The 15,650-nt window shown below is 41.1% G+C and overlaps 1 protein-coding gene across 1 annotated transcript; it reads right to left on the bottom strand.

Moving 5' to 3' along the window:
• Positions 1-9,184: 9,184 nt before the first annotated feature.
• On the bottom strand, positions 9,185-13,286 carry LOC146645886 (lymphocyte antigen 75-like). The gene is made up of 6 exons (XM_085392614.1): positions 13,250-13,286; positions 12,833-13,023; positions 12,350-12,569; positions 11,903-12,238; positions 10,790-10,887; positions 9,185-9,322 (listed from the first exon to the last, which is right to left on the bottom strand). The coding sequence occupies exons 1-6, from the start codon at positions 13,284-13,286 to the stop codon at positions 9,185-9,187; spliced, it is 1,020 nt and encodes a 339-aa protein (XP_085248740.1).
• Positions 13,287-15,650: the final 2,364 nt, after the last annotated feature.

The following is a 15,650-nucleotide window of genomic DNA, read 5'->3' as shown; positions in this document are numbered from 1 at the left end:
ATTACATAAATTGCAAAAAAGTGCAATAAACTACAAAAGAATTTAAAATCTTTTTTTTAACATATATTTCTAGTTAGAGAAATTTAAGAGGCTTATCCCTCAAAACTGTAAATACAAAAAAGTTGCACAAAATAGTTTCCCACCACTTCATAGTTTTATATTTTTTAAATACACCAATTTTTATACACTGCAGGAAAAACGAAAATAAATATTATAGTGCAAATTTGCAAAAAAGCCGCATATGCATCAAAATAAACTATTTCCAGCTGTGCATTATGAGTCCTAAGCATCCCAGAAACGACACAGAAAGTCATAAAGTCAAAGATAACTTTTAAAAACACCAGTATAGGCTCATGAGGCCCTGATGGTAAAAAACTACATTTCTGCGAAAATGATGTCACTTCCGGTTTTCGGGCAGGTAATGGTGGACATGCGATAGTTCATGCTGATGTCTATTCCAACATAGGAAGTGTTACAAACAGCTGATCGGCAAAGCGTGTTTCTGGAATATTATGTTTTTGTTGCTGCAAGTGCTTTTTATGCAGTTTTTGCAAAGCTGTATGTGGAAGGAAACTGTGACCGAGGACAAGCTGATGGCATCAGATGTAAGTACAGCTCCTCCGGTTTCATATGGAAAAAAAATTATTGTGCTAGCTTACGTGGTTGCAGAGCTACTGGGATTTAAAAATAGTTACGCAAAACGGAGCGTGCCCGCTCTGATTGGTTTTAAAGGGTTAAAAGCACCAAAATGCAATGTGTATAAAATGATTACAGTTACATCAACAGCTCCAATAAATGCTTTAATGTAATGCTTGTTATGTGGTTCTAATGCAATAATAATGACTTAATGCAAGGTTAATTAATGCAATGATAATACAGATAACAAGTAACAGTGAAATAATTTGTTTTATCCCACAACTGGAAGGTCCATGTCTGTAGGTTCAGCTGTGTCTCCCTCCTGTGTTTTGTTTCCCTTTGTGTATATAAGTGTGTCTTCTGTCGGGATGAGAATATTATTTTACTGTTACTATTCATAACCATTATTATTACTGTTGCATCACTTATGATTTATCATTTCATTAGAGCATTTATTGAAACTGTTGATGTTACATTAAAGTCTGTATTTTAGGTGTGAGCATAATTACATAACAATCTTTCATTGCAGGTCCAACCGTAATCATGTTATGCACATATTGCATTTTTGTGCTAATTAAAGAGTTGAAGGTCGGTCAAGTTAATTAATGGTTTGCTCCTCAAAGTACAGCTATTGAAAGGATTGCACGCATGCTTACAGTACAATTTACCACATATTATACATGCTGTCCAGAGATGGAATAAAGGCCTGTGTGCCCTGTGGTATTGAAGTTTGCCTGGTAACAGATGACGCAGAGGGAGGTCATGCACTAAGGTTAAAACACAGACATACAGTCTGCCTGAATGCACAGTATTTAGAAACTGCTCGAAACTGCAAAAGTTGTTTACCTGCATACGTGACAGTTTAGTTCTACTAATAAGTGAAGCGCAGAAAGTGATATAACAGGAAGCATCTGGCGGGTGGCGGAGGAACAGAGGAAGGAACTGTTCTTTTTTTAGAATATGTCCTAGGCAGAATTACTGGAACATGCATGTGTTTTTATCTGCGTTGACGCATATTACTCGTCATCAACTATGTTATATATATGACACCCCATTTATTGTTCGGAGGAGATCGAGGCTGATGTTTTGCAGAGCTCATCTTCCCACATATATGTGTTTTAATAAAATCATTGTTTTGACGCACAATGGACCTTCAGTCGTATGTCTCTTTCCTCAAACATGAATCAGGACAGTTTTGGTGCCGAAAACCCGGTTTGAGGAGGGACTTGGGTTTGGCTGAGGTCTAGTGGTGTCAAACGGACGGACAGCCAGCAGGTCGACTGAGTGATGGGCCCAGAATAAGAGAGGTAAGCACCACCTGTTGATTAAAGTAATATCCAAAGGTGCTAAATTGGAAATTAAGCTAAATTAAATGTTCACTCAGTAGAGCTTCTGGTCTGTGTCCGTGGGGATTTTGGGGTAATTAGTGATAAAAGTTTGGGGAATATTTGACTGACAAAATTTATTGCTGTTAATTCTATATGACATCCCATTTATTGTTCTGGGGAGATCGAGGCTGATGTTTTGCAGAGCTCATCTTCCCACATATATGTGTTTCAATAAAATCATTGTTTTGACGCACAATGGACCTTCAGTCGTATGTCTCTTTCCTCAAACACGAATCAGGACACTTCTCTCAGTGCTTGTTGTTGGTTCATCTGCTTTTCATGCCCTGTGTTTCATGTTTTCTTGTTTGTTTTGTTAGTTATCCCAGTTCAGGTTGATCGTAGTTATGTTTTGGCCATCTCCACTTCTGTTTATGTTTTCACCTTTTGGAATAAAGCTTGCTTGCATTACAGCGTGAATGCATGATGCATGATGCAATAATGAACGCATGTCGCAAACTTAACATCCAGAAATCCAGTAATGAAAGCTTCCTGGGTTCTGTTTAGAGTTCAAAAAACAAAACAAAACCAAAAGGAAAAACTGAGTTTACATACTTTTAGAAAAAAAGGACACCAAAATCTGCTGAAGTAACTTTGAGTGTTTAATCCATCCAATTGTTTTGGTTGTTAAATCTGTTTAAACAGCTAGTAAAACAATGATGTTTTCCTAACCTGCACTGTTTAGTACAGTTAAATCAAACCCAGTTTTCTCCTTTGGACAGTTCCTTTGTGCAGATGTTTGGGTGCAGACCAAAATAACCCCACCAAGACTCTTTGCAGGAGTTAGCTTCAGTCTAGTTCTGAATGAACACCATAACAATTTGGTTATGATGATCTAACATCAATCTGACACAACAGCCTGGTGGACCTGTAAGTTTCTGCGAACCATCTTCTTGTAGCCAGATATGTTTCACATTCTGACACGTGACAGCGAGTATCACAGACATACAGAGTACACAGCACAAACTGTAGCATCTACCCATACGATTCTCCATTTTATCTACTAGTCCAGAATACAACACAGCACTTTTATTTCTCCCAACACAGCTGACCAGTATGTGGCCAGAAACCACAGGAAATCTCCTAGCAACCAAAGTCAATGCGATGAGGTTTACCTCTTTTCAGGCCATCCAAAAAGATGATTCTGTTTATCTGGATGTAGCGTTTTCTTCACCCCTCCAAGTGGCTTCTTCAGTCTAAGCTAACTGCAGGTTTCCCCAACCTTATAAACAGTACATTGTCATCATCCACTGGAGCACAAACTGGGCGTCGTCAGGACGCTACAGCACAGAGCGAACACCATCCCCACAGACACAGCGGCCAGGGAAGCAGAAGAACTTCACTTTAAGAAGGCCCTGAGTAAATGTGGTTATCCCAGCTGGACTTTTGTCAAAGCTGGAAGGAACCTAAAGAAAGCTCCAGCCGATCCAGGAGAGAAGGACAACCGCTGCCTAAGCAGAAACCCGTAATGATCCCATATGTGTCAGGAGTATTCAAACAGTTGAGAAGACACTGTGTCTCTGTGGCTTTTAAACCCCAAAACATGTTTCGTCAAAAATGGGTCCACCCCAAAGATCAGGTCCCCCGACACAAACAGAGTAACAGAGTGTGAGCTGTTAAGTGCCAGGATGTATCGGGGAAACCAAACAACCTCTGGCTTAGAGGATGGTACAACACTGAAGAGCCACCTCGTCAAGCCAGGACTCTGCAGTCTATTCACACCTACAGGCCAGTGGACACTCTTTCAAGGATGAGGATGTAACATCCTGGACAGGGAGGAACGCTGGTTTGAGGGCGGAGTCAAGGAGGCCATTTACGTAAAAAGGGAAAGACCATCTCTGAATCGAGGAGGGGGCCTAAGGGTCCATCTGTCACCATCTTACAATGCTGTGATTGCAGCCATTCCCCAACTCTCTGTGAATGGGACTCATGGCCATTGATCAATGGTCATGACAATTTGCATATTAATGATCAAGCAACTGTTCTCCCAGCCCATTGTTCCTCAGTGGGCTGGTTTCAGTCATTATGCAAATGTACTGTTTATAAGATTTGGGGAAACCTGCAGTCAGCTGAGACTGAAGAAGTCACCTGGATGATGACGAAACGTTTCTCCCACAAAACGCTACGTCCAGGTGACCAGAACCAACATTTGGAGATTTGGAAATTTCAGTGAGTGCTGAAAGGAGAAACATCTCCAACAGCTCCATGTAGACATGTTTCTCAGGAAGGCCTTCATGTTTGAGCAGGACGATGATAAAAAGCAGACTGCATCTATTCCAGCAGCACAGCTTCACAGGAGAAGAGATCTCAGATGGTAGGCGAAACATCTTCAAGCAACTTAAAGAAGTCCAGATGCTTTTCTTTCCAAGCTCTTTAGACTACGATGAGCTGGATGACTGAGAATATACTCTTAAGTATTTGGATATACATGATGGATAATATTTGATAATATCCTTTTGGGGAAAATAAGTTAATGAGCCTGCTGCCTTCTCGTTTCCACACTCCTGAGGAACAGAGGCACATGTAAGAACACTCAAAATGTGGCAGGCTTACACTCACTGAACTTGCTAGCTGGACAGGGAGTGTCTCTCAACGATCCAGCGTGGAGGAGAGCTCAGCTACACTACTAAGTAGTGATGATCAGCTGAGCAGCAGCAGGTGTGTGAGAGGGAAACCGGGGACACAAGCACAACACATAACCATGATACACCCCAGCAACATATAAACAAGTCCAAAAATGCTCGTGGACCCTGGGTCATCAGATGTTAGAGATACAATAATGTTGCTGCTGTAAATCAACATTTTGTTATATTTGAAATATCAATGTAATCTGTTTCTTAATGTATTTTCTTTAAAATAGAGTGTGTGTGTTTTAATATCATAATTATAATAATCCATAATCATTTGGACATACATATTAGATAGTTTTTAGTGAAATATAAGCCCTCCAGAAAGGCAGGAAAAGCCCTGTAACTTACTTTAAAACGAAACATGTCTCTAAAACGGTGGCCAGAGCTACAGACCCATGACACCCTCGCCCAGTTAGCTAGCAGCTAATAACCGTGTCCTTTGTGAGTTCGTTCCCGGCTCGTAACCAGCCCGCATTGCCTAATGATCATGATGTGACTCACAGCATGCATTTAGCACCAATAATTAGCATGCTTTTATTTATTGTAGAAACACAATTCCTCTGAATACATGTAAACGAAAGTGCTCTTTTGGCTTACAAAGAAATATGGACACAGACTTTTTGATCTGCTGCCCTCTGGCAGACGGTACAGAAGCCTGCAGACCAGGACCCCCCGACATAGGAACAGTTTCTTTCCCCTCGCCATCTCCCTTCTTAACAGTTGACCTGTCACACTGCTCCCACTGCCAGACTGCAGCTGCACCTTATGCACATTCTGTAGTATTCATTCCACCTCATTCATTTCTGTATTTTATGTATATAAGTTTAGATTCGTTATTTATAGTTGGTTTACACAGCTTTGTCTATGTATGTGTATGCATGTGTAATGTATATATAGACACGTGTGTGTGTGTGTGTGTGTGTGTGTGTGTGTGTGTGTGTGTGTGTGTGTGTGTGTGTGTGTGTGTGTGTGTGTGTGTGTGTGATTTGCTTGAGAGCCACCATCTACTGGAACCAAATTCCTTGTATGTGTCTGCACATATACTTGGCCAATAAACACGATTCTGATTCTGATTCTGATTCTCACAGTCACAGGAAGCTCATTAGTGATGAGAAAGTGGAGAGTAATGAGGCACTTGTGAAATAACTATCGACAAGTGCTTTAAGTTTTGCGCTACATGAATAAAACTGAATTGATGTAAAACATGAAACACAATGAAAGAAAATTAAACTTCAGAGTAAAACAGGAAGTAACTAGAAGATAACACTGTTAAGGCTACCGTTGAACACCTGAATAGCTCATTTAAGTAATGGAAAAATGTCCTAGCTAACATATAATATATATTCACTATTTAATAACTAAGAAAAGGGAATCTGACTCATTATCACGTCTTGGGCCATCTTTGGGTTATAGTCTTTTCATTCTTTGTGTTTATTAAGTGAAGTTAGCGAGTTTCTCTGTGTGTTCCTGCTAAAACTGTAATTTATCTTAGAACGAACTGTATCTTCCTGTTTCTAACTGCATTTCAGTTTCAACTGATGATGGCGAAACCAGTAATTTGTGTTGTAAACACTGTCACCAGAGTTCCTCAAGGTGATGGATGTAAGTGTGAAAAGCATCAACTCAGTTAAAATTCCCATTCCCACTCACGACGAGGGGCAGGGATACCTGAGTAAGTAGAGGAAGGTTGGGGGTTTGAATCCACTGAATGGCAACCCTGAGGTGCCCACTGGCTGCCCAACTTTCAGATTCTCTCACAGATTCTAACGCTATATTTTATTATTATTTTATTTCATTATTATTTTAATATTTTATTACAGTTTATTTATTTATTCATTTAACTAAAAAGTTATTTTGAATGTATTTTTTTATCACCACATTATTTATCCAATTTCCATTTTTCCCTTCTATTCTCATCTCTATTGCTGTTTCGTCACTCATCCAGGTGACGTCTTCAGTCTCAGCTGACTGCAGGTTTCCCCAATCTTATAAACAGTACATTTGAACAATGACTGAAACCAGCCCACTGAAGGAACAATGAGTCATGAGGTTAGTTTCTTGATTATTAATATGCAAATTGTTAGTCTTTGACCTCTCTATTTTTGGTTTCTACGCCGCCCATGTCACCTCTACTTGCAGCCCGCATGATGACGTGAAGAAATATTTAAAAAAATTATTAAAAAATTATTTAACATGAAGGCAACAGGCAGAGTGTTACGGCATAGCCCTAAAGCATGCAGCCTGATGGGCAGTGTAGTCCGTGCTGCAGGGAGAATGGACTGTCATACCCGTGATGTGTCTGTGAGCGAGGAGGGAGAGAAAGGAAAAGTACGAGCTGTCACGGAGCAGAAACGGGAGCTGGAAGCATGTAAATATAATAATAACCACTGCAGCCAAGAAGAGAGCCTTACGAGCCCAGTTGTAAGTAAGCTGTTAAGACTCGACTGTACGCTGTGTTCGTGTTTTCCTCTGAAACAATACGTTTCGTTGCAGCAGCCTTTCAACGCCTCTCTCTGTCTCTTGCTAGCAAAGTTGACCCAGACAACAAAGTAGTTGATTTCAACTCTTGGCTCTTGACGGAGGCGATCGCACTTTCTCCCTCTCCCTTATCTTTCCTGATTGGCTTCTCATGTCCTTTGTATAGTCTCGCTTATTCTCTAACCCTAAGAGAGTCTCCCAGACTTGTTCTCTAAAAACCTGAAGAAGAATTATGGATTTGATCAACGGGTCCCTTAACGAAACGGACACCCTCCTGGGCTTGGGAGAGCCTTATTGTCCTGTGGAGATGTTTGCTGTCGGATACTTGATGGTCCGTTGCATTGTGTGTCTGGCGACACTCTCGGTGGAGGACACTGAATGACATCTACCAATTCGGAACTACGGTAACAGAGTTTTGGCTGATTGGAGCTGGATCGGACCTGGCTTATCAAAGAACAAGAAGCAGCTACAGATGTTCAAAACCCCACAAGGCTGATGGGGTAAATGGTAAATGGCCTGTATTTGTATAGCGCTTTACTTAGTCCCTAAGGATCCCAAAGCACTTTACACTACATCCAGTCATCCACCCATTCACACACACATTCACACACTGGTGATGGCAGCTACATTGCAGCCACAGCCACCCTGGGGCGCACTGACAGAGGCGAGGCTGCCGGACACTGGCGCCACCGGGCCCTCTGACCACCACCAGTAGGCAACGGGTGAAGTGTCTTGCCCAAGGACACAACGACCGAGACTGTCCAAGCCGGGGCTTGAACCGGCAACCGTCCGATTACAAGGTGAACTCCCAACTCTTGAGTCACGATCGCCCCGTTGATGATGTCACGGCTGTGTGTACTCAAGACTGAGTTTGTTGAACACAATATGGATAAGATCTTGGAGAAGAACAACGGGAATTGAGAGACCTGGTGAACAGTGACGGAAATTAGACCAACTGTAAAATTGGAAGCAGTTTCTTTGCACTAACCAAAACAACTACCATCTTCATCTCATGCGGGCCCCCCAGCGCCAGCTGGATGCTCAAGGCAAAAGGTGAAGGGAACAACAAAATTCTCCTTTAGATAACAAAACTGTATTGTGACTCTCTCCCCTCTCATTCAAGGCCACCCGAGTGGACCGAGAAGTGTTGGCTTTTGCCTAACCGAGTGAAGGGACACTTTATCTCGATTGAACATGGAACACACCCCCTCCGAACGCCTTTTAATGCTCATGTCTTCTGTGTTGTGAGCTTTCCCCCCTTAATAATAAACACCAGAAACTGCATTTATTTTTACTTTATCTTTATCTAATATTTAAATTTGTTTGATGATCTGAAGCAAAATGTGCAAAAAAATGAGGAAATGGTGAACAGAGTTTCACACCACTGTATACGACAACACCAGCATCAACAGTGAAACGCAGAGAACAGAGAGACACAATCAGAGACACGGGGAAGATAAAAATTACAACGAGCACTACAGATAAAATCAAATGTGTGAACACAAGATGTTACAAGCACTGAACTCATCAACATATTGTAAAAAGAACCAGAGACTCAGTATCATGAAAACTGGATGAAAATACAATAAACACAAAAATTAAGATTAATAACAATGAAAACAACTAAATAGAAATGATCGTAATGCAAACATGCATTTGGACGCAGTGTTTGGAGTGAGAGAACCGCTTCCCCGCTCATCCAGGACACTTCTTCAGGCTCCGAAAGTGTGACGTCCAGATGAATAGAACTAACTTTCCAGCTCGAAACAGAATCTCAAACTTGAAAATATTAAATACGTTTTCCAAAGTCAAAAACACGACTAATACCCGAAATGAGAAACTCTGAAATAAAATCTTTCTTTTTTCTGTTTGTAAAATCATCGGTCTGGGCTTCACATCACAAACGAGTAGCTAAAAACAGCTGTTCCACTTAAAATGTTTGATGTTTAACTTCATGTAGCATCAACTCTGACACCTTTTAAACTGATATAGTCACAAACATTAGACGGTAAAAAAATCCTAATAATTTTGAAAAGAACAAAGAATGAAAACTCTTCACAGGCTACTCTTGACTTTTCGAGCTTCCTTCTTTGTTTGCTTCTCATCCTTGTAGAAAACCTCCCCACCTGACTGCGTCCTCCAGCTCAGGCTGATGTCTCCATCGACTCTCTGGTCCTTCAGCTTCTGTTTAAGCTGCAACACAAAAAACATGTTTGCCTGAATGTCACTCAGAAAAACGTCTCCAGCTATATCCTGCATATTTTACTCAGCTGATTTGAAGGGATCATATTAATTAGAATTTAAATATAATTTACACTGAATATACTGCTGTCTTTTTGTGGGCAGTGACATCACAGGCACATAAATCACTTCACTGGAGGGCGATTTGAGGCATGCACTGTGTTCAGCACACACCCCACACAGTTTGGCTGAGCAATCATGGCGGCTACTCTAGAGGTGGAAAACTCCTGTAGGTGGCACCAGTGGAGCAATAGATATCCATGTCATACTGCATCTGTGTGCCAGGAGCAGGGAGGAAAGCCCTCCACAGGGTTATTACCACCACTCAATGCGCTCTACCCGCCCACGCAGACTATTGTCCTTCCCACCCTGAACCTCTGCCAAACTTCTCAGGACATTAAACACAAAGATAAATAGATTAAAAATGACAGTAGTTATAGCTTTTGGTTAAAAACTAAGTGCTGGTGGAAGTTTGCAGTTGTTTAAATAAAGAGTGCATGCAACAAATGTCCATGTGAAATGTGTTGTGTTATCTTTGTTTTTTTTTCCAATAGAATTGTTGTGATATTTTGATACCATGGTAGCATTTACAGGATATTGTTTTGTAGTGAAAACTGTTACTCAATAAGGCCCATTTACTAGTTGTTTTTCTCTTTCTCTGTGACCCAAGAATTGATGTGTAAGAATCACAGGCTGGTACCTCAAGGTCGAAAATACCACAGAGACGAGACCACTTCCTTACTCCCATCCTCCCTTCCTTATCCTTTAGAAAAGAGCTTGTTAAAGGCCAGGTGGTTTGTTTCAGAATTCACTAATGAAAGAACTCTGTATTCTATGTCTAGGAGTGTATTTTGCTGGGATGATCATAAATTGTAGCTGAAGAGATAAACTACACAAAGGATACTTCTTTGCTCAGAAGGCAGGAAGACGTTTCCTTATTTGGTCTGTACCGGTTTGAACTGAGAACATGCTGACACACGAACCTTTTTCCTCTATATAAGCTGTTGTATACTTAATAAACCTTTGAGTTGATTGTGGGAGAGCAATCTGAACAGTCTGTGTCACTTTGTTCTCCTAACTGCTCCCGGCGCTGTAACTAACCTGCTGAACGGCATACCTGAGTGTTACTTTGAATAATTAGGAGTCTTATAAGGAAAGGACAAAACTCTGCTTATCGCTCACGCCACGGAGGAAACCCGGGATGGAAATTTCCTTCAAGAATATTTACTGGTTACTTGTATGTTTGAGCTGGTTTTTCAAAGTTTTTCACTTTGTCGATCATAAAACTGGTTTTGGACATTTTTCAGTTGGGTGTCTACACCACATGTGTAGTTGTAGTTTTGTTTCCAAAATTCAAAACCCAACAGAGTGCTGAAAAAGATGAAAAGGAAACACAAAGTAAAAATCTAAATGATCTGCCTGTTTCAGCACGTCTTCCATCACAGCAGGGTCACTCAGGTCCACACTGGAGTTTTTCACCAGTCCCAGTCTCACTACATGCTTGCTGCGAGCACATACTTCTGTAAATGAAAGAAAATAATGGTTAGGGTTAGCCGAAGAGAGAGCACACGCTGCTGTTTTTTCACTGAAAGGTGCTATCATCTCCAAACTGTACAAAAGTGGGCATGAAACTCTACATGCACAAAGCCTAATTTACATCATGGAGCCCTGCTCCCCAAAGATGACATAGATGTAACACTGTGAAGCTGGGTTTTAGAAATAAGTAGTTAAAGCTTTTAAAACATGTTTAATGCCCTTTTCTGTCAGCACAGGACCTGACATTACCAGGTTAGCTGGTCGCTGCTAAAAGTCTTACATTAGTTTATATTAGCTAACTAATAGTAACAGGAAAAGTCTTTTGCTTGTCCAAATTAGTTTTATGTAAAGAACCGAGGATAAACTGCCCACTTTCACTCTGTTTCATAAGCAGTCAGTGGGTTTTTTTGTCGTTTGGCTAGCTGCACTGAAACTGGAGATCCAGCTGTTAGCTGCAATGTTCGGGTTTGCAAAGCACTTTATGAATGAGGACTGTGTGGAGGAGAGCCTTGGAGCCAGTTTACAACAGCACAGGTTACTACATGCACATCACACCACAAACATAACTGTGTTTCTTGATTTTTAGTTAGCTAAAGTAAACTAATGCAAGTCTACTGACTGCAACCAAACAGCCAACCCTGTGATGTCACGTTACGTACTGACAGAAGATGGTGCTAGACATGGTTTTAACTTTATGCAGCTGAGCGACAGTTGAATCTGTGTCAGTGTTAGATAGATAGATAGATAGATAGATAGATAGATAGATAGATAGATAGATAGATAGATAGATAGATAGATAGATAGATAGATAGATTCATGCACACTTTAAAGGTTTCACTTCCTGGTATTTTGTTACATTTTTCAATGCAGCCTCCAGAACAGTTACTGTACATGTTTGTCATTTTTGCACAAACAGAGGCACAACAGCGCTGCCCTGTCTCTGCAAAGTTGAGCTAAATGACAATACTGACGGGATAGCATAGGCTAGCTTACCACTGTAGCAAACAAATGCTCTCTTATAATCACAGTTCCAATCTTCCCATTTTCCTTCCTTTCCAAAGTATGCTGCCACACACATCTCCTTGTGAAAATTGTTGTTTGGTTCTTTTGTATCCCAGTATCTAAACGAGGAGCTGGATCCATCTATCCACTTCCAGGAGTCTCTGAAAAGGCCGATCCAGGCTTTTTTCCCTTTGGGTATCAGCTCCTTTATCTTCTGGTTCTCTGACATGTTTCTCACACTGGCCAGGTCGGTGTAATTAGCTCTGCAGAAGCTCTGGGCGTCCGTCCATGTCATCATGTTTTTGATGAAGACAAATGTCACATCTGACTCTGAAAAAGATAGAAACAATAAACATGAAGGCAAATAGAAGCAGAGTCAGGAAAGAAATCACAGAAAAACCCTGTATGTTTGAATGGTTCTGTATTATTTAAAGTCCTCACCTGCGATGTAAATGCAGACTGCATTACGGACGGCATCACAGTCTCTGTCATTCCATAATCCGCTGTCAAACATCTCTGCACAACATTCAGTGCCTTTATAGTTATTCGGTTCCTCAGGTGACCAATTTCTGAGCTCAGGTTCTCCATCTTTGTAGAAACCCGTGTCGTCCATCGACCACCTCCAGCTGTTCACGTCGTTGTACAAGCCGATCCAGGCTCGCTGTGTTTCATGTGTTTCATTGGGAAAAGGTGTGACATAAAGAACATGAACTCAACCGTTGGCCCAATAATACAAAGTAAATTTTAGCTCTAAGGACTTAAAAGATTTAAAATGCACGAACAAAAAGTATTTTTCTCACACGAAATACAGAATTTTACTTTACAGGCACCTTCTGATTTTCACATTACAAATTTCATGTGGATACCTTGAGCATCATCTGCATCTTATATAATTATTAAAAACGATGTTAAGGAGATATTTACATTGCTGTATTCTGAGTATTTCATTTTTTCCAAGTCTGCCATGTTGTTCAGAGTCTTCACATCCTCCATGCTTTCTATTGCAGCCAGGTCTGTGTAATACTGTCTGCAGTGCTGCTGTGCTTCAGTCCAGTTCTTCTGCTCATAAACAAAATGGTACTGACGCTGAGCACTTGAGGAAACGGCCCACAGCCCTGACACAGATGTGAATATTAATTACATGGTGAAAAACAAGCAAAACTAGTCTCTCATCCATTTCAGTCTGCTCGGTCGTGTTGATTATTTAATCAGTACAGCGATTAAAGAATGGTGTGTAGTTAAAATATTATTTATAGTTGTGAAAGTCACCAGATGAAAAAAATAATAAAGCTATTTATTTATTGTTAACTAATATTAAGAAAAATAGATTAAAATACTTGCCTGAAACCGCTTTGATGAACAGAAGAAACTTTTCCATCCTCGTCTGTTGCCTGTTTCATGTATGACGGTAAACATGGAGCTGCAAAGTAATAAGGAGGAAATAATTTGGATCAGATTTGCATGTCATAAAGGGGTAAATGAACTCATTGCCTCAGTCGTTATTTAAATGGAGAGGGGGGGGGGGGGGGGAGTTTCAATAGTAACCAGAGTATATGTTGCATGTTCTAGTTTTATATGGGTCGTCTTTTTTACACGTGACTTCAAGCTTATGTCCCAGTGGCAGCTGGGTCACAAACTGGGCTTAGCATGACTGTGTAGCATTGAGAATTTATACCCAACAGCCTGTGCTGTTCATGTTCTAGAATAAGATCTTCATGAAAACATCACTTTCTCTTGGGTCTTGATTAGAGTGAAGACTTAACACTGGTTAGGCTCCAGGGGACTTTCTGCTTGTTGTAAAGCATTCTTGAGTTTGGGAATGGATGGCCTGGAGGACGTGTTACTATCCATCCATCCATCTTCATCCGCTTTATCCAAGGCTGTGTCGCGGGGGCAGAAGCCTAAGCAGAGAGGCCCAGACCTCCCTCTCCCCAGCCACCTCCTCCAGCTTATCCAGGGGAACACCAAGGCGTTCCCAGGCCAGGCGAGAGATATAATCTCTCCAGCGTGTCCTGGGTCTGCCCCGGGGCCTCCTCCCGTGTTACTATGTAAATAAAAAGATGCAGCACCGGTGCTCACACGTTTACTTTAATCTTAAATTGTGTGTGAGGCTAAGCCGGTGAGGAGAACACCAGGACTTTATTGGCACAACCCATAAGATATCATCTGTGCACAATGTTCTTCTTCTGCTGTCTGGTTTTCCACCTTTCCAATTTCTGAACTCAGCCTCACTATTTTCATAAACAGCTGTAAACCTACAGCTGTTTACATCATCATACAGTCCAGTCCAGGATCGCAGCCAGCAGGTGAAACTTTGATCATACTCTCATGAGCCTGTCCTGTCAGTGATTACTCCATGTGTCCAATGAAGACGTGACGTGTACGAGCATTTGAACAGCCAGTGTCAAAAATATGTTTCAGTTAAACAGAGAGAGTGAATTCACATCGCTGTCTGTTATCAGATTTGCTCAAGTCCACCATGTCAGGGTCTTCACATCCTCCATGTTTTCTATGGTGGCCAGCTCCAATGCAGCGGCGATGACCAGAACAAGTTTCTCCATCCTTGTTTGTTCTGCTCGTATCTGTCACTGCACACACTCAGATAATAAAATAACTCAGGAGGTTATACATGAACACGTTAATGTTTACATCATGCAAAGTTATTAAAAGGAGAATATTTGCTTGTGAGGTTATTTCGTGTCATATAACTGATACAGGAGACGCTGTTGGCTGGATGATGTAACCGTGGAGCTTTACTGATGCTGTTGGGATGTGATGAAGTTTCCTGAATGAACATAAAGGAAATGTGTAAGGAGTGATCATAAGGCAGCGATGTCTGTATGTGGATACCTGCTGCCAGCTCCATCACAAAGCTGCACATTCAGTGTCATTTAAGAGAAACAGGAGAGAGCAGCGTCAGACTGCCAGCAGCTGAAAGATCAATGTTTGAATTTTGTTCTTGTTTTCACATATGGCAAATTTTATATTACTGTAAGTAATTCTCTCCTTCAGCTGCATAAATGAACTAAAGTGGCTGTTGATGTAATTAAGGCATCAATTTAATTTTTTTTTAACTGATACTAGTAAGAGGAGACGTTACAGTTATAGGTCATAATTCTGGGCTCTTGGGAAAATTAACCCCAAAAACCAAAAGGTTTGACCAAAACCACCTTTGCCATAGAGTAGGCTGAAAATTAATATCCAGCATATTCCAGTTGTTGGATGTTTGTAAGTCTCGATCCAGCATCATCCAACCATCCAGTGCCCGGGTGTGGTGAGCGGCTATGGAAGGATTATCTCCAGCAGTGTGAGGCCAGGTAAAGACATCTGTGGCCTGTGATGAGATGAAAACTTCCCATGCCAAGGCTGTATGGAGGAAACACTCACACCTCTCTGCAACTTTCCCCAGACACCTCCACATTTCTACCTTTTCCTAGCCTGTCTGCTTTGGTGAGGGACAAACCTGACAGACACACTCTGCACAAGGTCAAATAAACAAGGGTTGACACCCGCTGTGTGGAGCAGGGTGCGTGCTATATTATAGATTACACATCAGAGGAGAACTAGAACAGCGACACAGGAAGGAAGCTTTAAAGGAAAGGACTTGTTTCATACACTTTTTTGTGACAACAATCAAAATTCATCAAAAAATTTTCTCCAATTCTTTGTTTTCCTTTTATTTATCAGCACAGGTTATGCTGCTGTCACACGTACAGTTACTCAATGTTACCAGGTCAGTCCA

The sequence above is a fragment of the Rhamphochromis longiceps genome, linkage group LG20 (genome assembly GCF_057381845.1).
Source record: "Rhamphochromis longiceps isolate RC_006_pf linkage group LG20, R_longiceps_female_GT1.1, whole genome shotgun sequence".
Lineage (NCBI taxonomy): Eukaryota > Metazoa > Chordata > Actinopteri > Cichliformes > Cichlidae > Rhamphochromis > Rhamphochromis longiceps.
This window is presented reverse-complemented; position numbering and strand designations above follow the sequence as displayed.